The sequence below is a fragment of the Perissodus microlepis genome, chromosome 3 (genome assembly GCF_051167445.1).
Source record: "Perissodus microlepis isolate ML-2025 ecotype Zambia chromosome 3, ASM5116744v1, whole genome shotgun sequence".
NCBI classification, from domain to species: Eukaryota; Metazoa; Chordata; class Actinopteri; order Cichliformes; family Cichlidae; genus Perissodus; species Perissodus microlepis.
Genome location: NC_140463.1, coordinates 16,350,367 through 16,378,271, shown reverse-complemented (window position 1 = coordinate 16,378,271; position 27,905 = coordinate 16,350,367). Strand labels below are relative to the sequence as shown.

Below are 27,905 nucleotides of genomic sequence, written 5' to 3'. Positions count from 1 at the left end.
TCCAGTGGCGAACTGCTCTGTGCCACTGCCTTGAATAACAGCTGGGGAAATCGGCCAGATCAGCAGCAGGTGGTGACACTCACACAGGTGTGTGGGCCAAGAGCGAGTACCTGTAACGAGCTCCGCCCAGACAGAGAGGAGTGAAGGAGAGGCATAGAGGATGAGAAAAACAAAAATAAAAACGGTAGCCAGTGTGAGACAGCCAGAAATACATGGGGACCATGACACTCTTCCCAGAGCTTGCCACCCAGCAAATTAGAGCAATTGCCATAGACTAAGAACCCAAAGGTGACTATGACAGACATCCAACATTGCTCTGTTGAGCACAATCCAGAAGAACAACCATTTCTGCAGCACTCAACCAATGTGTGTAAATGGTGTGTGACTGACCATATGGAAGCCAGTCCTCAGTAAAAGGCAGCTCTACATATTTGTTGTAATAAATACACTCTACAAATAACATGTTGACTAGATTTGCTTTGGGTGTGAAACTTGATAATTAAATCAATTTTTAATGTTGTAGGTTGTGGTGCAACAATTTTTGCATGCATATTCATTGTGTAATATTAATAAACTTGATAATAAAGCTCAAAGTAAATCTTTGTAAACATGTGTTCCTTTTTCATGTCCTGTGAAGGGAAGTGTGAAAAGACAATTTGCCTGTTGCAATTTACCATGAGATTCTGACAAAACGTGCATCACTTTGCATGAAAGAATACACACAGTCCTGCTCAAACCTGCTTTTCACTCACAAATGTGTTATATATTTAAACCTGATCATGGTGACAGGCACTTGATAAGTCTAAAAACTCAAGAGAAAGAGCAACGCAGAACACCTCTGCTGAAAAGTTGATTATTACTGTTCCTTCTTTTACATAAAATCATTCACTTTTGCTTATTAAAAATAATAATTAATATTTATAATTATTTTTTTTCTTATAGGTCATGTTTTATACTCTCACTCACTATACAGTGTGTAGTGTGTTTAAAAATACTTGAATAAAAAATATCATCCAATTTTAGTAGTAGCACAAAATGATGTGTTTGTATACCATCAAGCCAAATTCCAAGCAGTCCTGCTCCTCTTTGGCACATCAACAAAGTGTAGCAGTTGGCAATTAGTCTGGAGACATCCTATTAACTCTAGGAAGACACAACACCACTAGTAAGATGAGATTTCTCTCTTAACATTCAGATATTATTCTTACAAGTTCACCTTTTCTTGCCCTTCCTCTTCTGCCTGTTCCTTTTAGGAATCAAACAATGGATTACCTGCTGACATTCATAAATCTTCTTTATATATATATATATATGTATGTGTGTGTGTGTGTGTGTGTGTGTGTGTGTGTGGTGTGTGTGTGTGTGGTGTGTGTGTGTGTGTGTGTGTGTATATACAAAAGATCTGCTGTCTTCTGTATGCCTATATCTTATACACACACACACGAACCTTGTTTTTTTACTTCTTATATTATATAATTAGGAATATATATCTGTTAGAAGGGTTTCTCAGAAAGGAAGACCTGTTGCTCTCTCAGTCACCACAAGAAACACAGGAAGAGGAAGTTCCTATGAACAAAAGACTTTCTTTCACTTTGACACTCACACAGTCAGCAACAAGACAACATGGAGGTCAGAACTCACGGCATCAGACTGTGTGAGTACTGAGTTTGTCTGTCTACAATAAGTTATTTAGTCAGTCATTCCGAAAACATGTGCATGGGAGTAATGAGAAAAATATGTATATATTTAAAACAAATTAAAAGAAAATATTAAAAATATAACATTTATGCAAATCATTATGTTTCTTCATTTTTGCAGTGATGAATATGCTGTTGCTGCTGGTGACAACAGTCGACTTTGGAGATTTTCAAAGACATGGTACGTAGTTAAATGTTTGCGGTGATGTATTCGCAGCAAAAATATAGTACAGCCTTATTTCTAAGGAAAAAATAATCAATTCTCATACTAACATATGATACGCTTAGCCTTTCAAATGATTAAACCAAAGGAAAACATTAACTCATTATAAATTTGCCATCAACAATCCATTTCAAAATAGATGTTCCCGACTGTGTAGCATCCCCTTTCTTATTAACAATAGTCTAATAATGACTTAATGTCTGGGAACTGAGGAGATCCATTACTGGACTTTTGACAGAAGAATATTTCTTATTCTTATCTGATATGTATCTGTATATTTTCCATTTCATGATGTACCAAATGTTTTCAGATGATGAAAGATCTTAATTGAAGGCAGGTCTATTCACAACCTAAAATCTTCTATTTTGAAGCCATGCTGTTGCAAAAGATGCAGGATGCAGTTTTATTATTGTCTTACCCAAATATGCAACACCTTCCCTGTAAAATACATTTTTTGGATGGGAGCATATAGTCATGTAAAAGCAGTATATACATTTCAGCACTGATGGTGCCTTTTCAGATGTGAAAGGTGGCAGTTTGTAGGCACTAATGCAGCCCCATACCATCAAAGGTGCAGGCTTTTAAACTGAATGCTGATAACAAGCTGGCTGGTTCCTCTTTTGTTTAGCTTAAAGGATGTGCCATTCAGGTTTTCCAAAAATGATTTCTAATTTAAATTTGTCAGACCACAGACTGGTTTTATACTCTGAGGTGATTTTAAATCAGCTTTTGTTGAAAAAAGATGGATATGTTTGTCAATCACGTTCACATATGTCTTCTTCTTTGAACAGTGATTTTAGGAACAGGTCATGCTTATAGATGACAGGGATCCAGTATTCATTTTTCACCTTGTACTTTGGACACAGAAATTTCTCCACATTCTTTGACTCTTTTGATTATATTATGTACAGTAGATGATAACATATTCAAAGTCTTCATAATTTTACACTGAGTAACATTATTAATTTGTTCCACAATTTGTGTAGGAACATTTTTTTTCATAGCTTGGTGAACGCCTACCCATCTGTACTTCTGAGAAACGTTGTCTCTCCAAAATTTTATTTTCTAAATACCCAAACATGTCACTGACCTTTTGCCAGTTAACCTAACAAAATTTTCCCAAACTTTCCTCCAGCTATATTTTCTCAAATTCAAAAATGTTTGTCATGGTAATTTTTTTCATCATCTTCAATTTATCCTTTGATTTCTGTATTAGATTCAGCTTTTCCTCAGGTTGTTCCAAATAGACAGCAATTCTTTGAACTAGAGTCAATTTCAATTAGCTGTGAAGGACTGAATGGACTGACTGGATGGAGAGTGATGAAAAAGACAAAGGGACATGTTAGACCATGTGCGTCTACCTGGGAAACATCTACTGGACCTTGCAATATTAGTAATGCATATCCATCAAGTGACAGTGGAGAATACTGGTGTGAAATAGGAGGAATACAAACAACAAACACTGTCAACATCACTGTAACTGGTATGTAAAGAGGGAATTACACCTTCTCATTTAAACTTTGCAGACTTTGTAAGTCAATATGTTTTGAGATTGCACATTTAGCCAAGCACGTAATATAATATTTTTTCCTGATAGAAAAAAAACCAAAAAACGTCCTCATTATAAACACAACATAACGACGCAAATTTCTGTGCATTCTGATTCGGGTACATGTGATATGTTTTACACAACAATTTAATCAAAATGATAAATAATCTACTGTCTGTAGTAGGTGAAACTTTTATATGTTAACAAATCATGTCCCATTTAGGTGGTCCTGTGATCCTGGACAGCCCTGTGAATCCTGTAACGGAGGGAGATAACATGGCCTTAAACTGTAGAAAAAAGGACAAAAAATCTAACTTCACTGCTGATTTCTATAAAAGTGGCATCTCCATTGGTCATAGTCCAACAGGAAGCATGATGAACCCCACTGTTTCCAAATCTGATGAAGGAGTCTACAAATGTAGCATCTCTGATACTGGAGAATCAGCAGAGAGCTGGCTAATTGTTAGAAGTCTGGAAACTCGTGCTCAAACTGAAGACAGTTATTTTCACCTATACCTTGGTGTCGGTGTTTCTATGATGGTTCTACTGCTTCTACTGGCAGGCCTCCTTTATTGGCTGAAATATCAACAAAAAATCCAAGGTCACACTGAAGAAATGCCACTGACGCAAAGTAAGCTTAAGTAGTTTTGACTAAATATTCATACCAGTAATAAACAAAGCTAGTCTGGTGTGTATATATATATATATATATATATATATATATATAGTATTTAACTGTTAACCTCCAGTCCTCCTCGTCCCCACACACAGGTAAGGACAAATACTAAGTATATGTAGGTATGAACTGTTCTCATCTGTTGGTTTTTGTATTTTGTAATATTTGAAATCTGACCTTGTCCTGTAATGACCTGTAAATGCAATAGTTAGCCTGATAAAAACTCATCAAAAGAATGAAAATTGTGACAAGCACATTTTCCATAACAATTTTCTGCCTATGTTTTTCGGCTCTATGTTTTAATGTCTGCAGAGGCCAGTGAGGTGGAGTCAACCCAGGCGACATATGCTGTTATCACAAAACCAAGAATGATGAAAGGTAATTTACCCATCATTGACAAACACAAAAGATCTAACACCCTTAACTGCTTAAAAAGCTATAGTAAGAAAAAGCTTTGACAACTTGCTAGTGCCAAAACTTTGGAGAATAATAAACCTGAGCTAAACATCTTCTATTATTATTGAAGAGGGCTAAGGTTAGGAGTTCAGTTAAGGACTACTCAAAGAGTTAACTAGGTTAGAAAAAAAAAGAAACCACTGACTTTTGTATTTTGATATTTATGGAACCTTGAAAGTTACTCTTTAAACAGTGCATTGGTGTGATGCTGATCACACATTGAGCTTTCTCAACATCTTAGATAAAAACCACATGAGAAACCCACAGACAGAAACAAATATGTGAGTCGCCGCAGTGACGTTTCTAAAGGTGGTTTGCAGGTCACAAATAAATATAAAAAGACTAAAATGTGCACACTTGATTTATTTGTAATGAGAGAAGTGTTGACATATGAGTTTAAAAGTAAGGTGGGCCAGCCACATTGGTTACTATTTTGTACATACCATAATTTTAAATCTATTTTAAATCTAGCAGCTTATTTTTTCCACAACTTGTTCTTCTAGATGCACCAAAATATGTTAGAGCGGAACAGTTTTTAAATTATTATTTTCTTCAAATATATGCTAAATAAAAATTAAGTATTGTCTCAAGTATCAAGTGAATTACATTAATCATAAAGTGTAATGAAAGTGTAGTGTAAAATGCAGACAGACAATCAGTGTTTAAAAAAATAATTTTGAGACATGCATTCATTTATATCATAATCTCTCAAAAATTAGCTTGGCCAGTAAAGAATAAAACAAACAAACAAACAAACAAACAAACAAACAAAAAGTGTTTTCTATATGTGTGAATTTGATTGGAAAATAATTCTTTTTTTTTTCTTTTCTTTCTTTTTTCAGCATGACAGTGGTCTCAAACACACAAACACATTGTCATTGCAGTAAACACAAGCTGGATTTAAAAAGACAACATAGATTTAAACAAATACACAAAACAACAACAACAAAAAAACAACTGTCACAACAAACTGGCCTCTATGACCACATCACTGTGACCACTGATAAAGTAGTGTTGGATCATCAGCCAGGAACAGCTTTGAAATCTCTTTGAAGTTGAAAAAGTGGATTTCAAACTTATTCGAATTGTACTTTTTTCCCCTTACATACAGTTTCTATATAGGCTTCCATATTTCAATGAGTCACTCGACCTGCTTTGGTTTGCTTCACAAAGCTGCACGAGTTCGTTAATGTTTTTTTTTTTTAGAGATTTTTCAGTTGTAATTAGGTTAAATGAAAACATACATATAATCAACAAATGAACAATGTTTGTGCTTGATTATAAGAAAAAGGTGACCTTCTATTTGCAATTTTAATATATTGCTGCAGCATACTTAATTTAGAATTATGATGATGTTTCACATTTGATTTAAATGTATTTAAATTGTCTCCATAATAGAATCAAGAGCAGCCAGCTGGTCAGTGTGCTCTCCGGAGCGACCAGCCCATTTATAGGAGAAGAGGAAGTGGATCGCTTTGATTCTACAGTCTACAGACACAAATGAGGAAAATACTTGTATGACATCTGCATTCCGCTATGAAAATTGTTGTGTTCTCCCTTATAGCTGTGCTCCTCCCAGTTTTGTGGTAGAAAATTTGCAGTTTAGTTTCCTTATTTTTGATCTGCATATTTTGTCCGGCCTGCCACACAGCCTAATAACAACAGAATCAGTAACATTTTCCCCTAAAAATTATAGCATATTATTACAGCATAATAATAGTTAGTAAAAGTTAGTTAGTTAGTAGTTGACAAATTAAGTAAACTAGTGGACATAGAAGGAATGGCAAACAAATGGCAAACAAAGCTCTACAAATCAATGGAACTAGAACAATTAGACAGTAACGTGTTATGGTATCCTATAACACAATATTAAAATATCATTTTAAAATATTACATTAATACACAGTTGTTGTTCCAATGAGAAAATAACTAATTAAAAATAAAATCAACTGGATACATTTTATTCTACACAATGTGCTCTTAAATTAAGAAATATGGCTTTCAGAAATGTCACACTTAAAATGTCTTGTAATCTACTCTCTGTAGTAGGTAAAATGAAATCAGTTAAGTTTTTGTACAATATGCACTTTTTGTTTTGTGTCTATTGTGACTTTTTTTCTTTTTAATTATCATCTTGACCAACTTCAAGTAAAGCTTTCAGTATTTCTGTGACCTGCTTTTTCTTGTTCTTCAGTTACATCATAATATAACATAAGTATTCAAGCTGTCTAATATGTTGACTGTCGGCCATCATTCACTCGCCTCACTCAGGTGTACAACTAACTACCAGATTAAAACATTTGGAGAGGTAATGCAGAGTAGTTAGTGTAAATATTCATTTTCATATCATTAATTTTATAATAAAATAAAAAGTGTTGTTTCAGCTTACCTGTTTCATACAGTCGCCTCACTTTAAACATTTATATACTTTGAAATGATGGTGTCAAAGTAGGTTATAAAGAGTCAATTTCCTTTTATTTTGTTCCTGGATCACTTGTTTTGCAGATAGAACACATTAAATGAAATAAATAAACACAATACGTTAGAATCACAATTAAATCATACTTATCACATTTTGTGTATTTATTCAGTTGGTGGTGTGTTTGTAATGTCTGATTGCATTAAATTACATTATTTAAAAACATGTAAGAATTAAAGCTATATACTGGCTCTAAAGTCCATCATCATTAATTAGTAACTTTCTATTTAGTACTTACTAGTGTAGTAGTAGAAGCTTGATATTAAGAAAGAAGTTGAATGGAATAAGACGTTGTGTTATTTTACTACAATTTTCTCCAGCTAAACAAAAATAAAACTGAATAGTCTTTGGAGCCAAAGAAAAACGATTACAGGTCACCAGAGAACTTCAATCTATACACCTAAAAACCACAAACCAGGCGAGAAATTTGGGTGTAGTGATGGATGCAGACCTAAACTTAGAAAAACACAGTAAGACAATAACAAAATCAGCTTACTATCACCTCAAGAATATATCAAGGATAAAAGATCTGACGTCTCAACGGGACCTGGAAAAACTAGTCCATGCATTCATCTTTAGTAGGCTTGATTACTGTAACAGCATCTTTACAGGTCTACCTAAAAAAAAATCAGTCAGACAACTACAGCTCATTCAGAACTCTGCTGCTCGAGTCCTCACTAAGACCAAAAAAGTGGACCACATCAGTCCAGCTCTGAGGTCTTTACACTGGCTGCCTGTGTCACGGCTGGGCAGCAGTCGTGTGGTGGAATGAAAGAGGACCCAAGATGCAGATGGCAGTGGCGATGCAGGTGGAGATTTATTTACAGTGAAAAACCCAAGGTGAGGGCAGAACTAAACATAAACCTAAACTGGGAAAACTAACACAAACAGAGGCCACAAAGCGAGAAACAGAGAGACACGGAGATATACCAAAATGATGCAGAGAAATGCAGACGATGCGACGAGGAGCACAGGCAGACTCGCAGTATAAATACACACACCAGGTAATTAGGAAATGGCACACAGAAGGGGACACAGCTGGAACTAATGGGCATAATGAGACACAAACCTACAAAGTAAAATAGGAAACTCACAGACTGTTTCACAATACCAACTCGGGGACACGAACAGAACACAGAGGAAGGACACAGGTAGGGATGATAGAAACACTAAACACACAACTCAAACCATAAGAACAAATACAAAACAGCAGACACTGGAAAATAATAACAAACTCAAAACACTGGGTCGACAACCCAGGACCATGACAGCCTGTCCGTCAGAGGATAGACTTTAAAGTTCTGATGCTGGTCTATAAAGCTCTGAATGGTTTAGGACCAAAATACATCAGTGACCTCCTGACCCAGTATGAACCTTCCAGATCCCTCAGGTCATCTGGATCTGTTTTTTTTTATCAGTTCCCAGAACCAGACACGGAGAAGCTGCATTCAGCTTTTATGCTCCTTATATCTGGAACAAACTCCCAGAAGGCCTCAGATCAGCTGAAACTGATCTTTAAAGTTTATTTAAATCCAGGTTGAAGACTCACCTGTTCTCAGCTGCATTTGAATAAAACACCAAATCCACTCTTTTAAGCTTAAATTTCAAAACTTACATTTTAACTACTGATTTTAAAAACCGGATTCCAAAAAAGTTGGGACACTAAACAAATTGTGAATAAAAACTGAATGCAACGATGTGGAGATAGCAAATGTCAATATTTTATTCAGAATAGAACATAAATCACAGAAAACAAAAGTTGAAACTGAGAAAATTTTATCATTTTAAGGGAAAAATATGGTGATTTAAAATGTCATGGTGTCAACAAATCCCAAAAAAGTTGGGACAAGGCCATTTTCACCACTGTGTGGCATCTCCCCTTCTTCTTACAACACTCAACAGACGTCTGGGGACCGAGGAGACCAGTTTCTCAAGTTTAGCAATAGGAATGCTCTCCCATTCTTGTCTAATACAGGCCTCTAACTGTTCAATCGTCTTGGGCCTTCTTTGTCGCACCTTCCTCTTTATGATGCGCCAAATGTTCTCTATAGGTGAAAGATCTGGACTGCAGACTGGCCATTTCAGTACCCGGATCCTTTTCCTACGCAGCCATGATGTTGTGATTGATGCAGAATGTGGTCTGGCATTATCTTGTTGAAAAATGCAGGGTCTTCCCTGAAAGAGATGACGTCTGGATGGGAGCATATGTTGTTCTAGAACCTGAATATATTTTTCTGCATTGATGGTGCCTTTCCAGACATGCACGCTGCCCATGCCACACGCACTCATGCAACCCCATACCATCAGAGATGCAGGCTTCTGAACTGATCGTTGATAACAACTTGGGTTGTCCTTGTCCTCTTTGGTCCGGATGACATGGCGTCCCACATTTCCAAAAAGAACTTTGAATCATGACTCGTCTGACCACAGAACAGTCTTCCATTTTGCCACACTCCATTTTAAATGATCCCTGGCCCAGTGAAAACGCCTGAGCTTGTGGATCTTGCTTAGAAATGGCTTCTTCTTTGCACTGTAGAGTTTCAGCTGGCAACGGCGGATGGCACGGTGGATTGTGTTCACTGACAATGGTTTCTGGAAGTATTCCTGAGCCCATTCTGTGATTTCCTTTACAGTAGCATTCCTGTTTGTGGTGCAGTGTCGTTTAAGGGCCCGGAGATCACGGGCATCCAGTATGGGTTTACGCCCTTGACCTTTACGCACAGAGATTGTTCCAGATTCTCTGAATCTTCGGATGATGTTATGCACAATTGATGATGATAACTGCAAAGTCTTTGCAATTTTTCGCTGGGTAACACCTTTCTGATATTGCTCCACTATCTTTCTGGGCAACATTGTGGGAATTGGTGATCCTCTACCCATCTTGGCTTCTGAGGGACACTGCCACTCTGAGAAGCTCTTTTTATACCCAATCATGTTGCCAATTAACCTAATTAGTGTTAATTGGTCTTCCGGCTCTTCGTTATGCTCAAATTTACTTTTTCCAGCCTCTTATTGCTACTTGTCCCAACTTTTTTGGGATTTGTTGACACAGTGTAATTTTGAATCAACATATTTTTCCTTTGAAATGATACATTTTCTCGGATTAAACTTTTGATCTGTCATCTACGTTCTATTCTGAATAAAATATTGGCATTTGCCATCTCCACATCATTGCATTCAGTTTTTATTCACAATTTGTTTAGTGTCCCAGCTTTTTTGCAATCCGGTTTGTATCTACTGTTTTTTTTTATTTTTTTAGCAATTTTAAATCATGCTTTTTGTTTGTTTTTGTTTTTTAATGTCTCTGTAAAGCACTTTGAATCACCTTGTTGTTGAATTGTGCTATATAAATAAACTTGGCTTGCCTTCTATATCCAAACAAAAAAAGAAGAATCAATAAACAGCTGGCTTCCAAAAAAATAGTAATTGGAATCATAGTTCTAGATTTCAATATGAAGATGCAATCTCAAAATACAAAATAAGAAAGCAAACAACAGAGAAGAATTTATTTTCTTTATTTTTATGTTTATGTCTAATGCTTATTATTAACATTGTTGTTGACAGTTTACTCAGACATGGATCTTTACACTTTTTAAATATAACATTATATAATTATTATAATGTTTTGACAAGACTATCTCTACTCTGTTTCTCTTCCTATATACACCATTGTTGGATCCACCTCCAAAGTACCTTGAGTACCTTGACTGGTACTATATATTATCGCGGCAGGGTATCTGATGACCAGTAGGTGTTAATTGCCTGGATTTTGTTCTTCCCATTCAGCAGACTCTTCAGGACTGGTTGCAAGTTTCGTATCGACTTCTTCATGCTTCCCATTTACCTTTGGGATTACCAGGTACTTGTAACTGTCCTCAATGGCTGCAATGTTACCTTCTGGTAGTGCAGTCCCCTCAGTTCTAAATACTTTCCCTCTCTTTGTTACAGTCTAACTACACTTCTCCACTGTAAATAACATTCCAATTTCATTGCTGTAGAATGATAGATGTCCTGCTTGTGTTATATTTTTAGTTCTAGGATTTTGGTTTCTGTTTTTTTGCCTTTCTCATGTTCCTCATCTATTCACGCTTACCTCCATATTCCCAGTGTCTTTCCAGTCGGTCGTGTCTCTGTCTTTATGGGCGACCGTGGTTCATGGGGTTACGAAGCTCATCTTGTAACCAGAAGGTTACCGATTAGATCCCCAGCTCTGTCTGTCTTGGTCGTTGTGTCCTTGGGCAACACACTTCACCTACTGCCTACTGGTTAGGGATGGGTATTGAAAACCGGTTCTTGTTGAGAACCGGTTCCCACTGTTTCAATTCCTTGGAATTGTTTGCCATTTTTGCAAACGATTCCCTTATCGATTCCAGTCGCCCCGAATGACGTCACCACGTTGCGGAGCGTCATTTACCTGGCAGGAAACACGGCGCCTAAGCGGCTCAAACGCTCAAAAGTTTGGTTATACTTTACCAGAACGGATGACAACAGGGCGACTTGCAATACTTGAAAAGTAGATATTTCATTTAAGGGAGGAAACACTACGAATATGCAAAAGCATTTGCTCTCAAAACACGCGATGACCTTAAATGAATGTCGTGTTTTTAATTCCGCTCCGGACTCGTGAATCTCAACCCAGCAGCAGCGGTAACGTTTGCACGTCCTCTCCCGTTAATGCGGCAGGTAAATAATCAACTAACAGTGCATATTATGTTAGCGCGATCTGCCTTATTACAAAACCTGCCATTACTGTGCATTTAGGTGACCATGATGAGAGAGAGAGTCTGGCTGGCTCAGATGCTGGCAGTTCTCGCTGCAGTCTACCGGTAGCGTCTCCTTTCAGGCTGGGATAGACGAATGTCACCGAGCAGTGACTAAGTTTGTGGTAAAAGGCTTGAACCCATTTGCCACAGCAGATGCCCCGATTTTCAGTAAGTGAATGTGTTTAATTGTAGGCAGGGACATTACTGGATATTCTTGTGTAATTGCTACAGAATAATTTATCTTATACTTTGTTATTGCTACAGAAGAATATTTATTTTACATTTACAATTTTTTTTCCTGGGGACCCTGTGACACCCCATTGAAGAGCCGTAGGCTGGATCTCTTAAGAGCTCACTGTTGGGTTTGTAAGGCCATGTTACTCCTAAATTTCTATCTTGTTCAAAGAGAAGATATAAAACAAAGTTCTAAGCTAATCGACCTTAGTGTTCTCCTTTTTTTTTTTTTTTTTTTTTTTTAAAAAGAATCGATAAAGAATCGAATCGTTAAACAGAATCGAAACTGGAATCGGAATCGTGAAAATCTTATCAATACCCATCCCTACTACTGGTGTTGGCCAGAGGGGCCAATGGCATGATATAGCAGCCTCGCTTCTGTCAGTCTGCCCCAGGGCAGCTGTGGCTACAACTGTAGCTTGCCTCCACCAGTGTGTGAATGTGAGAGTGAATGAATAGTGGAATTGTAAAGTGCTTTGAGGGTCTCGAAAAGGGCTATATAAATGCAATCCATTATTATTATTATTATTCCGTATCAAGTCTGTGTCTCTGTGTTATACTTACTGTTTTACTTTGATAGTCTGTGTCCTTTGTCAAGGTATTCTGCTTTACTTCCTTTGTCTCGTTAGGTCTGATTTGTCCCTGCTGTGTCACCACCTGTTCTCCGTCGTCTTTTTGTCCTGCCTGTGTATTTAAGTCCTGTGTTTCTGTCTGTCAGTTGTGTTGTAACCTCAGTGTGTTTTTATATGACTTGAAGATTCCTGCTTCTAGTTTTCTCAGTTTAGTGCCATGTTTCTAGATTTCTGAGATTTGGTTAGCGCTCTTATGTTTGGATTGATTTGCTACCGCAATAAAGCCACCTCCCTTAGTAAATTATTTTGTCTCTGAGTCAAGCGTTTGGGTTCTTCATCCTGCCTGCCACAGCATAACATGACATACAGATTTGAGGTAGATGATGATCATGATGTGGCTAAAGATTACTCCATTCTCTAGTCAGTATCTGTAGCCAGTCTTATTATTAGTCTGTCTCAGGGTTTTGTTCACCACATCCATATTGAATTTCTGGTGAAGGCTCTTAGGGTTCTGCTAGTCTTGTACAGTTCTAGATATTCCAGGATCCATGTATAAGGCACTGAGTTGTAGACTTTCTTGTAGGTCAATTCAGACAGCGCATTGGTTAGGCAGTCTGGTCTTACAAAGTGACTGCTTTGTTCACTTTGGTAGTGAATTGGACTGCTGTTTGGCAAGATTAAAATGACAAGTAAACAAAGACTGGTGTCTATTCAGATTACTCAAACATCCAGAGAATTTGAATGTTTCCAAAACAAATGTTCAATGAAAAAACATGAGAAATATAAGTTCTCCATAAATTAAGCAAATCGTATTTTAATAAGTATCTTTCAGTCAGGTGTGACATTGTTGTTTTCATTTCCCCACTACAAGAAATTTTGCACTTATTTTATTTGCACTTTCCGTCTGTGAAGGTTCCCAGTCATCCAGGTCATCGTAGTCAAAGGAGCTTGTAAAGAAAAGCGTCTGGACTTCTTTAAGTTGCTTGAAGACGTTTCACCTCTCATCCGAGAAGCTTCTTCAGTTCTAAGGTCAAATGGCAGAGAGTCCCAGATTTAAACCCAGTGGGAGTATCCCCCCCAAAGAGGGACAAAAGGACCCCCTGATGATCCTCTAATCGCCTGAGCCAAGGTGTGAAAGCGGGTGTGGATCCCAATCAGCTAGGGTTTCGGGTGAGCTCATTGTGAAACCTGGCCCCACCTTATCATGTGATTTCCTGAGGTCAGATGGCCCAGGATGTGAGTGGGCGTTAAGGCATCTGGGGAGGGAACTCAAAACTGGATTATAGATGGCAGACACCACCGCCTCTGTTCAAAGATGGTCGCTCACAGTGGACATAGATGGCTTCTTTCACTCCTTCAAGATTATTTTTTTTTTATTTGACAATGAAACAGTAAAGACAGACAGGAAGAAAGTTAGGAGAGAGAGAGAGGGGGAAGGCATGCAGCAAATGGCTAGGGGTCAGACTCTAATCTGAAAGCCATTGCTTTCTGGCCACCTGGTCACCCACTGAGCTAAACTGGGCCTATAATCTTTCTGATTTAACTGACTTAATCACTTCTTCCATCCCTGTGTCTATTGCACCCCATCCCTACAGAACTGCTGAATGAAGTCTTACCATTAAAATAATTAATGCCATATTTCATACAACAATCAAACCAATAACCAGACAAATCATAAGATCTCATAGTCGTCATCATCTCTTATGATAAATGTCATTCAAAATACTACTGAAAAACATTTACATGGGTCCCATCAAAGTAAAGTAAATTAGCAATAAGGCTAAAAAACATTATCCAAGGTTAATCAAATATTTACAAGAGATTTAATTTTAGGTGTTGCGCAACAAATTCAATCTAAAAGGAGTTTAACTCAATTCAAAAGTCCCATAGGCATTTTGGCATTTTATCAAAAAAGTAACAAAAAAAACATCCAAAACGGACAAAACTACAAAAACCAAATCACTCACTCAACTCTTGAAACGTTAATTTAACATTCGGCCATAGTGAAAAAACCAAAAACAATATTCAATAATTAAAACCAGTAATTGCACTTAATTGTCACTAGCCTGGCTAGCACTAGCTTACCGGTGTTTAGAAAGCGCGACCGCGGCTCTGCATTTTCATTAATTGTAACAAAACAAACCAACCAAATAACTCACCGTTGAGTGGATCGAGAGAGGGTAGAAAGTTGAATGAATCGCCCGGGTTATTGCACGCTGTCAATTGATATGTAGTCCGTAATTTGTCGATATCTGACAAGCACGTCAACCACAGGGACAGCAGTAGCCATTGGAGCAGGGGACATACAACATGGGACATGAATTTTCGTTGTCTTCTTCATGTTTAATGGCAGCTTGCATCCCAAGATGTTGCACTACTGCCATCTCCTGGCTTTTCAAGGGACATGAAGCTAATTGACCCGGAACTTATAGAATAGAATTCATTCCCGCCACAATAAAGGGATAAACCTATCTCTGTTAATAGGCTGTGCACCACAGACGTTTAAATTGGCAGTAATTAAACCAGGGGTGGGCAACTCCAGCCCTTGAGGGCCGGTGTCCCTGCAGGTTTTAGATGTGTCCTTGAACCAACACAGCTGATTTAAATGGCTAAATTAGCTCCTCAACATGTCCTGAAGTTCTCCAGAGGCCTGGTAACGAACTAATCATGTGATTCAGGTGTGTTGACCCAAGGTGAGATCTAAAACCTGCAGGACACCGGCCCTTGAGGCCTGGAATTGCCCATCCCTGAATTAAACAATTACTTAAAAATCAATCACCTGACCCAGCTGGTTTAACTATCTTCAAACTTCTTTTGTCTCAAAGGTTCTTGAAAGTGTAATTGTAAAACAGGTAATTTATGATTTATTGAAGAATGGTTTATTTGAAAGGTTTCACACAGTATTCAGAAATCAACATAGTGCAGAGCACGAGTGAAGCACTTCTTATGTTTTTTCCTCCTAGAAGAGCACTTTGCTTCTTGGCTATGCTTTTTTAGGTTTGTGCATTTTGAATAAGTCATCCTTCAATTGAAGTTGCATTACAAGTGTAAATAGATAAATAAAAATCCTTTTTTCGTTCAGAGAGTAAATCAGGCCTTCAAGCCCCATTCTTTCCACAGCATCATGTGCTCTCTTAAACCTAGGTGGTATTTTTACTTAAAACCAAATGGTTAGATGTAAACACAATCTTTATTCATCACCTGCCCTACTCTACAGATTTAGCTCCTGTAAATTTATTTCACATTCAAAGAGAAGTGTCAACACAAATATTTTAATGTTGCAGAAAATAAGAAAGAAGCAGTTTATTCTGGGAAAATAAAGTTTTGCAAGAAAATAATTCTTTTCCATTACATATTCAGTTTGTTCCTATTAAAAGAAGCAACCCAACTCCAAGTTATAGCACTAGTCATTTCATTCCTTATGTAGCATTACAGCAAAATAAAATAGGTACAGTTGCAATATCAGAAACTTTGTTGCCAGGTGTATCATGCTTTGCTGTGACCCAGGAATCATCCGATGTTCTTGACACAGACAGATGGGAGGAGGTTGGTACAGCTCTTATTATCCCAACACTTCTTTTCTGTAAACACCAAAAGTCAAGATTATCTGAAATCACGATCACATTGGACACAAACTTACTAAGATGAATATTGTGAGGTGAAACTATCCCCTGGGACTTGTTGGGGACTTGGGAAAAGAGTTTAACATAATGACTAATCATTAAATGCACACATAAACACATGGGAAGTGGTGCAGGAGAAGGACTCACTGTGCCATGGCAGTCTCAGACTATTAAACATAACAACGGGATGGTTCTGTTAGCGTTTGTGATTATCTGAGGTAATTTACTCAAATGATGCACAAAGGCTCACTCCTGCATTCTGTCATGCTCACATTTTTCAGAAGGAATTCAGGAGAAATATATTAAATATCATTTAAAAGATTTAATCTGCTTTGGCAGTTGAAATTACAAGTTACAGCACTGTACTTTTGTGTGAAGCAGTGAACTGCTTCACAAAAAAGATGACCCTCATTGGGCTGTACAGCTTATATACTGTGACAATAACAAAAGATTATTATGGTCATTTTCTCCCAGCACCCATCCTGATGGCTCCCTTCAAATCCACTCCGTTCAGTCCAACCTTACCTCATATCTGCTCCTCCTGGAATCAGAAAGACAGAGAAGAAAAATAACCGCGGCTAAGCCTTGGCTTTCTGCGGATTTCTAAGGCCCAGGTCAGGACATCTTGTTCGGACTTCCTGACCTAGAGACAATATTCTTACACAGTGTATGTGTAAGCATGCTGCAAAATATCCCTCTGCACTCAACGTCCACAATATAACGCCAGACAAAGCTTAAAACCCTCAAAACACGAAGCGCCAACTCGGTTATGAGCAGAACTGCATTGTGTATATAAAAAAAAAAATAATGAAAAAAGCTCTAACTAATCATTTAAATAAAAAAAATCTAAAGTTTTCGACCCTAACAGTTCCGTGACATTTTCTTTACAGCATGATATATACAGCATGTACAAAAAATGCTGTCATAGTCCCTGTTCATAAATCCAGTCATCTTAAATTCCTATTTGGCTTCAGACCTTTTGCTCTAATGTTAGTTGTCTTGAGGGTCCTAGAAAATCTTTTCAGGCCAGAAATCATGAAGAAAGCCTGTATATCTCCTTGATCTCATTACATTTGACAGCCAACAATTTTGCAGGGATATGAATATTTTATAGACGTGTCGATGAGTTTTTATTTCTGTACTTTTTCTGTTTTTGTCATTTTTATTGGTTTGTTTGTTTGTTTTACACTCATTTTTATAATGTGATGATTAAATCTGAAATGAAATTAGATAAACAGGTTAGTTTGCTGTACTGTGATTGATTTAAAGTAAAGAACAGTGTGTGACTGGTGCACAGTCACACACTGGTGGCTGTGGTTTCTTGGTCAGAGTTAGGTTACATCAAGTGTAGGAGAGATTTGTATGAATTTGAGCTGATAATGGTGAGATCCTGTTTACAGGCAAAGTCACCCTCTACAATGTAGACAACAGAAAATATAATTTATTTTATATTTCTTCTTTTTCTTCTGATTCACAGAGAGTATAATTAGAAAAAAGGGTTACAGTAAAGTTTGTTTTCTCATCTACTTATATTATTTTATTATTATGTTATTATAGCACAAGGTTCAGTTAGCTTTGCACACAAACAGAAACATACTCCAAAAACAGCTTTTTACTTTCTTACTTTGAGTACATTTCAGTGCCAATACTTTTATTTAAGTACAGAATGTCTGTACTTTTGCCAAATCTCATTACAGAAGCCAGGCTCCTCTACAGCAATTTCAGGCTTTTCCATCCCCAATGCATGGCAACTGGTGGAGAAACTGAGGTCATTGAGGTCAGTGTGCATTAAATGTACCATTGTGTTTTGGACATTGACCTCAGTGACCTCAGTAAAATTCTTTGTCATGTTAAGATGTGATTGGTGCAGAAAATGTTAACTTATTTACCAAGAATCTTACAGGTCAGAGATTGAAAAATAGCTCTTATGAAATTGTTCATCAATTTTGAAATTGAAATTGAACTTCACTTGAACTACACTTTTAAAGCATATTTTTAAAAGCTGTTTTTCCTTCACAGTTTCACCAAGGCTGTTGCCTAATGGTGGATCTGATAATGATCTGTAAGTATTTATAAATAAGTCACATCTTTAGATATGATCATTATCATGATTTTTATGCTTTTTATGGCAAAATAACGAACGAGAAATAACTGAGCATGTCAAATGAAAAGCTGTCACACTGGAAACTTGTACAGACAAAATAGTTTCATAAGTTATATTTAGTAAATGATTTGTGTGGTGATGGGAAAAGAGATGACCCTTCTGTTTGTAGCCAACATATGGACAAGGCACATTCTTTGAATTGTTCCACGACTGTCTAATTAAGGGCCTTGCAACTCCTTGGTCTGTGATGGTGAATGTACAAGTTTTCTACAGCTGTTATTTCTGCAAATGCATTTATTTGTTAATATTCTGTTCAGTTTTTCCTTTCTAATAATAATGTATTTCACTTTAACGTATCACACTGTATAGACACAGGCCTGAAAGCACACATTAGAGACAGGCATACACCAATGGACACATAAAAAAACTTCCATTTTTGGGCATGTTGAAGGTTCAACATATGGTGCAGGTTTCTGTTATTGGAATGAGTACTTGTGTTCACGATGGCTCCAAAAGTCTGCCGTAAAGAGTCTGAGGTATCCACCTTAGTAGAAGGTGCTCGTTTTAACTATTACCAGATGTGCAGCTGGGCCACATATAAGTTGAGGCAGGAAACCCACGCGTGTACGATATCTCAAACTGACTGGGACGTTACTGCTATAGTGTAAATTTAGTGGATACAAGAAACATGCTTCGTAACAGTATGTATCCTATCACGCTAGCACTGATCTGATGTTTATGAGATCCCGAGGTCTGGCTCTCTCTGCCTTACTGTAAAAGTCATCCCAAACCATTGATAGAGATACTGTAAAAGAGGTTCAGAGAGTCAATCAGGTCTTCAAGCCCCATTTTTGCCACTTCATATGTTCTTTTAAATGTAATATTTTTAAAAAGTTGCACATCAATAAAACCTTTGCTTACCACCTGTCCTTGTAAATGTGTGCTTCTCTTCAGATTTACAGTCACTCAGAAATATCAATGCTTAAGATTTTAATGATACAGAAAATAAGAAAAACTGTTCATTTGGGGAAATAACATTTTGCAAGAAAAGCGTTCATTCCATTACACTTTCAGTTTGCTTTTACAAAGAGAAACAATCCAACTCCAATCATGCCACATGTGACTTCATTCCTTATGTCGCATTAGAGCTAAACAAAATAAGTAAAGCTGTAACCTCAGAAACAGATTCTGTAGAGGATATATGAGAGTGACTGCTTGTTTGCCAGGATTACCATGCCTTCATGTCAGCGGAAATCATCAGATGTTCTTGGTGCAGACAGATGACAGTAGGTTGGTACAGTATGCATCATCCCAACACTTAAGACCAAAAATCAGCATTGCTGAAAGGAATATCTTGGTTTATATAATAACAATAATATTAGTCAATATTCACTGTTAATTATACTATCACATCACTCTGTAAATATGTATATATATTGTAGCAATCAGAGTTATAGTCTGACGACCAAGAAAATACCCAACAGATTTACTTTCACAAGTGGATGATTATGGCTTTTGCCAGACTCATCCACTTGATTGTCATAGTTTGTCTAGTCTTTATTATTTATTCTTTTTTTTTTTTAATATTTCCTTTACTTGTTATCATCCCTTATGTAGCCAGTTTATCAAAGAAAAATATTCTCCAAACATGACATAGCATTGCACACCCAGCACACTCTATACTTTCAGGGATTTCTGATTAATTTACCTCCAAAATTCATCCGCAGGCATTGCTCATAATACCGGTTGCTTGGCTGTCCAGGGCACCAGTTTGTGTATCTGAACTGTGTTCCATCAATCCAATACCAATAACCATTCTGCAAAACAGAACAGAATAGACAATAATACATTTAAAAACAAGCTAAAGTGCAAACAACTACTATATAGAGACAGTGATACCAAAGAACAATGTTTGATAAGTGGATTTTTAACTGTCTCATAATGTCTATAAATATTTGTACAATGATGAGTCAGATACCTCTTGTGCATCTGAGCCTCCAAGCCATGTTTCTTGACTTGCATGTGTGGAATTAAATATGAGGTGCTGAACAAACATTACTCTTCAAAGGTGTGTACAGATGCAAGGTTTGCTTTCATGAAGTCACAGTTTCTCTACAGTGGAGATCAACAGGCAGCAGAATTTCCAAAGTAAACAAAATAAAAAGGATTTCACCAAGCTAAATTTACAAAGCATTGTGTAAGAAAGTATTAAAGTCCATGCATAAAGAACAAATGGTAAATCCACATTTTTACCTGAGCCTGAGCCCAAGACATGGCATGAAAAACATAGATAAAACAGCGTTTGGAGTACTCTGTCCAACCATGAGGGCATTGTTTTTTTGGCTTCATATCATGAGGTTCACCTGAAAAAAAAAGTACTTTATAAACCGGTATCGAACAAACTATCCTATGCCTAGAAATGAATTTAGTTTTTATATTTATTCTTTAATTTCAGACCATTAAACACCATCAGGGCTGCAGTTTTGTTGTTTATAACTCATCATATTCCCCCATGTCTTGTTCATTTAACAGCTTTCTTTCCTGGCTCCAAATAGGCTAACCTTTGGGGCAGCTCACTTGTAGTCTGACAAAAGTGTTTAAAGCCCACAAGTTTAATATGATTCTACTTTACAGTGCTTTTGCTCTCTTGGACACTGCTTTGTTTCTTTCAATGTGTATTATGTGCTTAACCTTTCCAAATTTGTCTATATTTCTGCTGCCAGTACTATACTGTGACTGGTCAAATGTCTGAGTTAGCTGATAATCAGTTTATCGTCTCTCACTGTGGGGAACATCTATGTTTTGCTCTGACACCTGCACTACAACACAAGTTCAGCAAACCCTGCGTCATTATTTATATAGCACTTAAAAACACACCTGGTAAACCAAAGTGCTGTTGTAACAGGGCGGCCCTTAGCAGCTGGAAACACAGTGAGATGAACCAAGACAAGTGTAGTGGAACAAAAGTATTTATTTGCTATACAGCGCTCCTTACAACAATTAACTCATCGAGCTTCTTCACAGCACAAAATCCACACTCTAATGACAACTGGCAGCCTTAAATATGTTCAGCTGTCACAGACTAAACCATTATTCCACTCTCAGGTAAATTCTTAAATCCGAACCTTCCACCACAGTATACAATATATCAAGAATAATAAGAATACATAAATACATTTCACATTTTCATATTAATAAATAGTTCACACTTTAATTTTACACCAAACCCAGTATTATAAAAACCCAGAAACCCAAGCACAACAAGATTCACCACCCACACTCTCTTTACCAATGGTCTCTCCCGGAACCTTTAAATGGTGTCTGGACCCCCAGGGAAACATTTGCCCAAACACCTTGAAGAGGACACAGGCAAGAAAGGTGAGCAATCATTATCTTACAAACACTTATTTGCACCACTTTTATTCCTAGATTTCACACGCACATTTGCATTAGTTTTCCTTACTGGTCAGCCTTAATCACAATCTCAATCACCATTCTTTTCTCCTCACAGACAACCACCACATTCCTTGACGAGGAGCAGCTGTGCAGGATCTGAAACAAGGCTACCAACTGATTTTAAAATTCCCAATAAATAGTCAATAAATATTTAAACTTCTTGTGTGCAAATTCATGCTTAAAGTGCAATGCTAAATAAAGTGCTTGATAAGGTGCTTTTAATAAAGTGAAAGGTGTGCTCTAAAGTGCTATACAGATAATATAAATAAATATAGTGAGTCCTCTTTCTAAAAGCTGTACAATACTAATATGCACATAGTAATAAAAAAAAAAATCAGTTACCCACAGAGTTAAAAGCCAGGGAATAAAAATAGGTTTTTAATAAAGGCTTAAAAAGTGGCACTGATGTAGCCTGTCTAATATGGAGAGGAAGGTTATTCCAAAGCATCGGCGCAGCAACAGAGAACGCTCGGTCTCTAAGTTTCAGCCGTGACTTTGGGACCGAAAGCAGCAACTGCTCAGCTGACCGAAGGGAACGAGTGGGGACGTGGGGCTTCAACAAGTTAGACAAATAAAGAGGTGCCAGACCATTTAGAGGTTTAAAAACCAATAAAAGGACTTTAAAACGGATCCTGAATTCAATTGGAAGCCAGTGTAGAGAGGCCAAAATCGGAGTGATGTGATCAAATTTTCTTCTGCCAGTTAAAAATTGTGCCGCAGCATTTTGCACTAATTGCAAGCGTGACAAAGTGCCTTGCCCAACCCCTATTAAAAGAGAATTACAATAATCGAAACGTGAGGTAATAAAGGCATGAATAACACTTTCAAGTCACGCTTGGAAAGAAAGGGCTTAACCTTTGATAAACGTCTGAGGTGATAAAATGCTGATTTTACCACCCCGTTTACATGGTCATCAAAGGTAAGTGCAGAATCAACTCCAAGATTTGTGATCGAACTCTTTAGTTGGGAAGTCAAAGCTGCAAGATCAACATCCGGAGTATGAGAAGAATGATTTGGGCCAAATAAAATTGCTTCTGTCTTTCGATCATTAAAATTTAAAAAGTTTTTTGCCATCCATGCTTTGACATCAGTAAGGCAGTCAAGCGGAGGTTGAGTTTGGAGACTATCAGAATGACTAAAAGGCAAGTAGAGCTGGCAGTCATCTGCGTATAGATGGAATGGCACTTTATGTTTCTGGAAAATCACGCCAAAAGGCAAAAGGTACAGTGAAAACAATAACGGTCCAAGAATAGATCCCTGTGGCACACCCCAAAGCAGAGGGGCCACAGAGGATGAAGCCGACCCCAACTTAACACAAAAGGTCCTATTTAAGAGATAAGACTTTAACCACAAAAGTGCCGAACCAGAAATTCCCACACAGTGCTGTAAGCGGGAGATCAGCAAATCGTGATCCACTGTGTCAAATGCAGCGGTCATGTCCAACAAGACCAGCACTGCATATTTACCACGGTCTGTCGCTATCAGGATGTCATTCATAACTTTTGCGAGGGCTGTCTCCGTACGGTCAGCAATAGGTAGAGTCGGAGGTTTCAAACTAGCAACCTTTTCCACAAAATAATTAAGAAACTTATTGCACATAACCACAGAAGAGTGCAAAAGAATATAGCCTTCCGGATTAATTACAGAATTTATAGAGTTATATAGAACATGAGGGTTATGCGAGCTGGCAGCAATAAGTTGAGAAAAATAGGAGTGCTTGGCAGCCTTTACTGCTCTCTGATAGACTTTCCAGCTAGTCTTAAGAGCTTCCATAGAGACACACTTTTTTCCACCGTCTTTCACATCTTCTACATTCTTTTCTAGTGGCTCTGGTAAAATCAGTTAGCCAAGGACTAGCCTTTGGCTTGCATTGTCTGAATATAAAAGGAGCAACAGCGTCGAGGACAGATTTACTAATCCATCTGAGGTGGACAACTCAGGAGGATAAGAAATAAATTGGTCAAACAATATGGAAAACCGCCCGGCGGTATCTGAGCCAAAAGCACGATAACATCGAGCAGGTACAGCACGCTTAAGAACAGGATTAAAAAGAACAATATCACATAAAATAGGCATATGGTCAGAGAACACCGCATCCTCGACGAGTACATTATGGACAAATAGACCATGTGATAAAACCAAGTCCAGTGTGTGACCACATTCTTGAGTGGCACCTTTAACCCTTTAAGACCTACCATAGAACCAAGTCCGCCAGAGCTTACTTTATATTTTTACATGCTGTAGTGCCATTTTTGGGAGCATTTCAAGTTGCTATACATCAATACAACTGTTATAGCCCATATTTTAATAACATGTATGCAATAAGTCTATAGTAACTACATTAATTGCAAAAAAGTGCCACAAACTACAAAAAAATTGAAAATCGTTTTTGTATATATATATATATATATATATATATATATACACACATATATATATACACACATATATATATATACATATATATACATATACACAGGATCCCAGCTAGGTCATCCTTGGACATTTTTTGCCAATTACCTGCTATTTAGAGGGTTTGAATGCATTCTGAGTCTAAAACTAGATTTGTACCTACTTTGATTATATCATGGTGCGTGAATTTATATTGATTGTTTGAGAAAACAATAATAGCTTGAAATATATGAGTTAACCCATGAACATGTGACCAGTTTGATTCAGTGCTTAAGATTTTAATGATACAGACAAGCCAGAAAGAACAGTTCATTTTTGTACTTGAACCTTTGCTAAAAGCAGCATTTCCATTACACATTCCTGAAAGTGAAAAACTACATTTTCTGTCATTTTATTTGCATTTGTTTTCAGCATCGCTGCAAAAGAACAGAAGCAAAGATGTAAAATGGGAAGCAGACTCTTTGGAGGATATATGAGACAGTTTGCTTCTTTGCCAGGTACTCCATGCCTTCGTATGAGGTCAGGAATCACCAGATTTTCTTGACGCAGACAGATGGGCGGAGGCAGGAACAGAACACACCATTCCAACACTTTTTTGCTGTAAGCAACAAAAATCACATTAACTGAAACTGATTAATAGCAGTGAGTATTTACTACTACTATCAAATCACAATGCAAAAATTATTGTATATTTTATTCCTATAAAATTTAATGTTTTTATTCACTTGTTAAACAAAAACAATTACATTTGGTATTCAATTATTGTTATTTAAGAAGATGCAGCATTTGTATTAACTATTTACTATTAATAAATAATATTATTTAGGAAAATAGGGTATTGTGGCTTTTTTCCTGAACATTAATAGGGCTTACACTATTGTTTAAGGGATTTCTTTAAAGATTTACATGAAAAATTCATCTCCAGGCAGTGGCCATAATTGTTGCTCGGTTTTCCATGACACCAGTTTGTATATCTGAAATTTGTTCCATCGATCCAAGTCCAAATATAATTCTAGAAACAGAACAGAAAAGAAAATAATACATTTACAAACAAGCTAAACTCTTAAATAACAGAGGGTACAAACAAGGTACTTGATATGCAGAATAATACTTTATCTGTCAGAATTTGCATAATGATGAGATGTATACCGCTTTTGCATCTGAGCCTCCGAGCCATGTAGGTTTACACTGGCGAGTGGCACAAAATATCAGCCTCCGAATGAACTTGTGCTCTCTGTGGCTGTGTACAGATGCAAGGTTTGCCTTCATTTGCTCACAGTTTTTCTACAGTGGAGATCAAGAGACAGGAAAATTTCCAAAGTAAACAAAAAAGGATTAAGGATTTCACAAAGCTATACTTACAAAGTATTAAAACATTAAATGAAGAATGAAGAATAAAGGTTAAATGCACATTTTTACCTGAGCCTGAGCCCAAGACAGGGCTTGGGAAACATAGAGGAAGCATCGTTTGCAGTACATCTTCCAGCCAACTGGACAGCGTCTGGGTGTCTTCACAACATGATCTTCTCCTGAAGACAAGCATACAAAGCAACACTAAAGTACTTTTTGGAACAGTCATTTTGGTTTTTAGCTTTTTGGACCACTTGGTTTGGGTTTTTTTGTTTGTTTGTTTTGGGGTTTTTTGTTCTTCTTATCTGTTACACTTCAAATCAAATATCAAATGTTAATTTCTATCAATTAAAAAGGATGATATAAGTGTATTAGACCAGCGGTCCCCAACCTTTTTTGCGCCACGGACCGGTTTATGCCCGACAATATTTTCATGGACCGGCCTTTAAGGTGTCGCGGATAAATACAACAAAATAAAACTAGTACCGGTACCGAAAAAAATAAAATTTATTCATAACACACGTGAAAAGACCAAAGAAAACCGAGTAAACGATAAAAACGATAACAAAATAACGCTGAAAACCGATAAAAACCCTGAAAACTATACATTTCACACCTGAGCCTCAACTCTCGCGGCCCGGTACCAAACGACTCACGGACCGGTACCGGTCCGAGGCCCGGGGGTTGGGGACCGCTGTATTAGACTATCACTCATCTAGTTTTTATGACATGTGGTCTAATAAATCTGTGAAGCACTGTATGTTAAATGTTCGAACATTTTTATCTCAAAATGACTATAAGAAATCAATCCATGTGTTTACTCTTAGCAGTTTACTACTGCAGAACTATCTAAATGATCAGTAGGTACAGCAACCAGTCCTCACACATAGACAGTAATTTGACCATGTAGTCCCATACTGAAGTCAACCTATGGTAACATGGCAAAGGTTCCCTGTGAAGAACAGAACTTTCTTGTTATGTTAGTTCAAGCTCAAGCTCAAGCTTTGCCCCCAAGTGCACCTCTGGCTTGTTCAGTGTCTATGACCCAATTAGACCTTTTAGATCCACAGATGTATTTTTAACTGTTTGCACAATTAAAGCTAAATGTGGTGTTACTTGTTCCAAAGAACATGTACGGTTGTCCCGTTCTTTGGAATAAGCTTCCTGCAGAATTGAGGCCAATTACATCTGTGCTTAAATTCAAAACAGACTGTAAAACATTTGCTTTTCACGGGCCTACACTCAATAATTACTCTTTTCATACTTTCCTATATTATAGTTATATGCTCCTTCATAAAATCAGGTGCTCTCCTGCCTGTACATTTATTCATACTGTAACTGGTCAGATAGTGCCAACGTTTAAACATTTCTTTTTCAATTTATTTTCTCTCATAACCCATAACAATTCTTGTGTACCACAAACTTAGCTGTGTGTCCTGCTGGACATTGCACTTCTGTTCAGAATGACAGAAATATATTCTGGAAATTTTCCACAGACCTGTAAGCAATAGTTCCTCTGTACCACTGCTGCCCTCTTCATCTTCAAGATCTGTATATATTCAAACAGATGTTGACTTTCATCATCAGTTTTCCATTCTATTCCATAAGCACATTATACTCCAGTACTCACCAATAGCAGATGTCAAAGCCATCACTGCACAAAGAAGTGCAGACACAATCAGCAGCTTCATGCTTATGTTTAATATCTCTGTGGAAAACAAGATCTGAAGTGGCAGGTGGTTAAAAGAGAAAGCAGATTCAGAGAGTTTGTAGCAGGTGATCTATTTCTGTAACAGTAGTAGCCGTCAGCTTCAGCCTTCCTGCAATGAAGTGGGAAACAGATCTAAGAGCAGCACTTATATACTGTTATGTTTACATAGTTGCAAAATCAGGAAGTAATATTTCATTAGAAAAAAAACTGATGGAAAAAAAAGTCATGTCACCCAGATCATTGCGGCATTTTTCTCGGAGTCAAAACATCATGTTGTCTTAATTTCATTTATTGACTGATGATCAAAGAGGAGGATCCACAGAGCACAACCACTCAACAATCGATAAAACTGTCCTCCGTTTCTTTTATGTTTTTATTTAGAGAGCATCCTGCATTCACCGTTATGAATACAATAATATTAAATTTCACTATTACCAACAAAAATATCTTTTAAGTAATATGTTATTTAATTTTAACATTATTTACATAATTTATTGTGTGTGATGTAAAGCAGCTCACACACCCCATTTGTAACTGATTTGCAGGTATGAGTTTTAATGATGGACAGACAATTTCAGTATTGAAATACATGGTGCAAGG

The 27,905-nt window shown here is 37.2% G+C and overlaps 2 protein-coding genes across 2 annotated transcripts; one reads left to right on the top strand and one right to left on the bottom strand.

Moving 5' to 3' along the window:
- Window positions 1-1,623: 1,623 nt before the first annotated feature.
- LOC146390180 (Fc receptor-like protein 5) lies at window positions 1,624-4,114 on the top strand. The gene is made up of 4 exons (XM_084920905.1): window positions 1,624-1,654; window positions 1,819-1,878; window positions 3,137-3,403; window positions 3,687-4,114. The coding sequence occupies exons 1-4, from the start codon at window positions 1,624-1,626 to the stop codon at window positions 4,112-4,114; spliced, it is 786 nt and encodes a 261-aa protein (XP_084777031.1).
- A 20,657-nt stretch (window positions 4,115-24,771) lies between these two features.
- On the bottom strand, window positions 24,772-27,285 carry LOC146390179 (ladderlectin-like). Its single transcript, XM_084923220.1, has 6 exons — window positions 27,225-27,285; window positions 27,093-27,143; window positions 25,664-25,773; window positions 25,394-25,528; window positions 25,151-25,256; window positions 24,772-24,842 (listed from the first exon to the last, which is right to left on the bottom strand). Exons 1-6 carry the CDS (start codon window positions 27,283-27,285, stop codon window positions 24,772-24,774), a joined length of 534 nt encoding a protein of 177 aa, XP_084779346.1.
- Between the last annotated feature and the right edge of the window lie 620 nt (window positions 27,286-27,905).

Coding starts and splice junctions, on each gene's coding strand:
- LOC146390180 (XM_084920905.1), top strand. CDS start 1,624: ATGGAGGTCAGAACTCACGGCATCAGACTGT. Junction 1,655..1,818: donor AACTCACGGCATCAGACTGT/GTGAGTACTGAG, acceptor TCATTTTTGCAG/TGATGAATATGCTGTTGCTG. Junction 1,879..3,136: donor TGGAGATTTTCAAAGACATG/GTACGTAGTTAA, acceptor TTTCTGTATTAG/ATTCAGCTTTTCCTCAGGTT.
- LOC146390179 (XM_084923220.1), bottom strand. CDS start 27,285: ATGAAGCTGCTGATTGTGTCTGCACTTCTTTGTGCAGTGATGGCTTTG. Junction 27,144..27,224: donor GGCTTTGACATCTGCTATTG/GTGAGTACTGGA, acceptor GAATATATACAG/ATCTTGAAGATGAAGAGGGC. Junction 25,774..27,092: donor AGAGGAACTATTGCTTACAG/GTCTGTGGAAAA, acceptor GCTTGTCTTCAG/GAGAAGATCATGTTGTGAAG.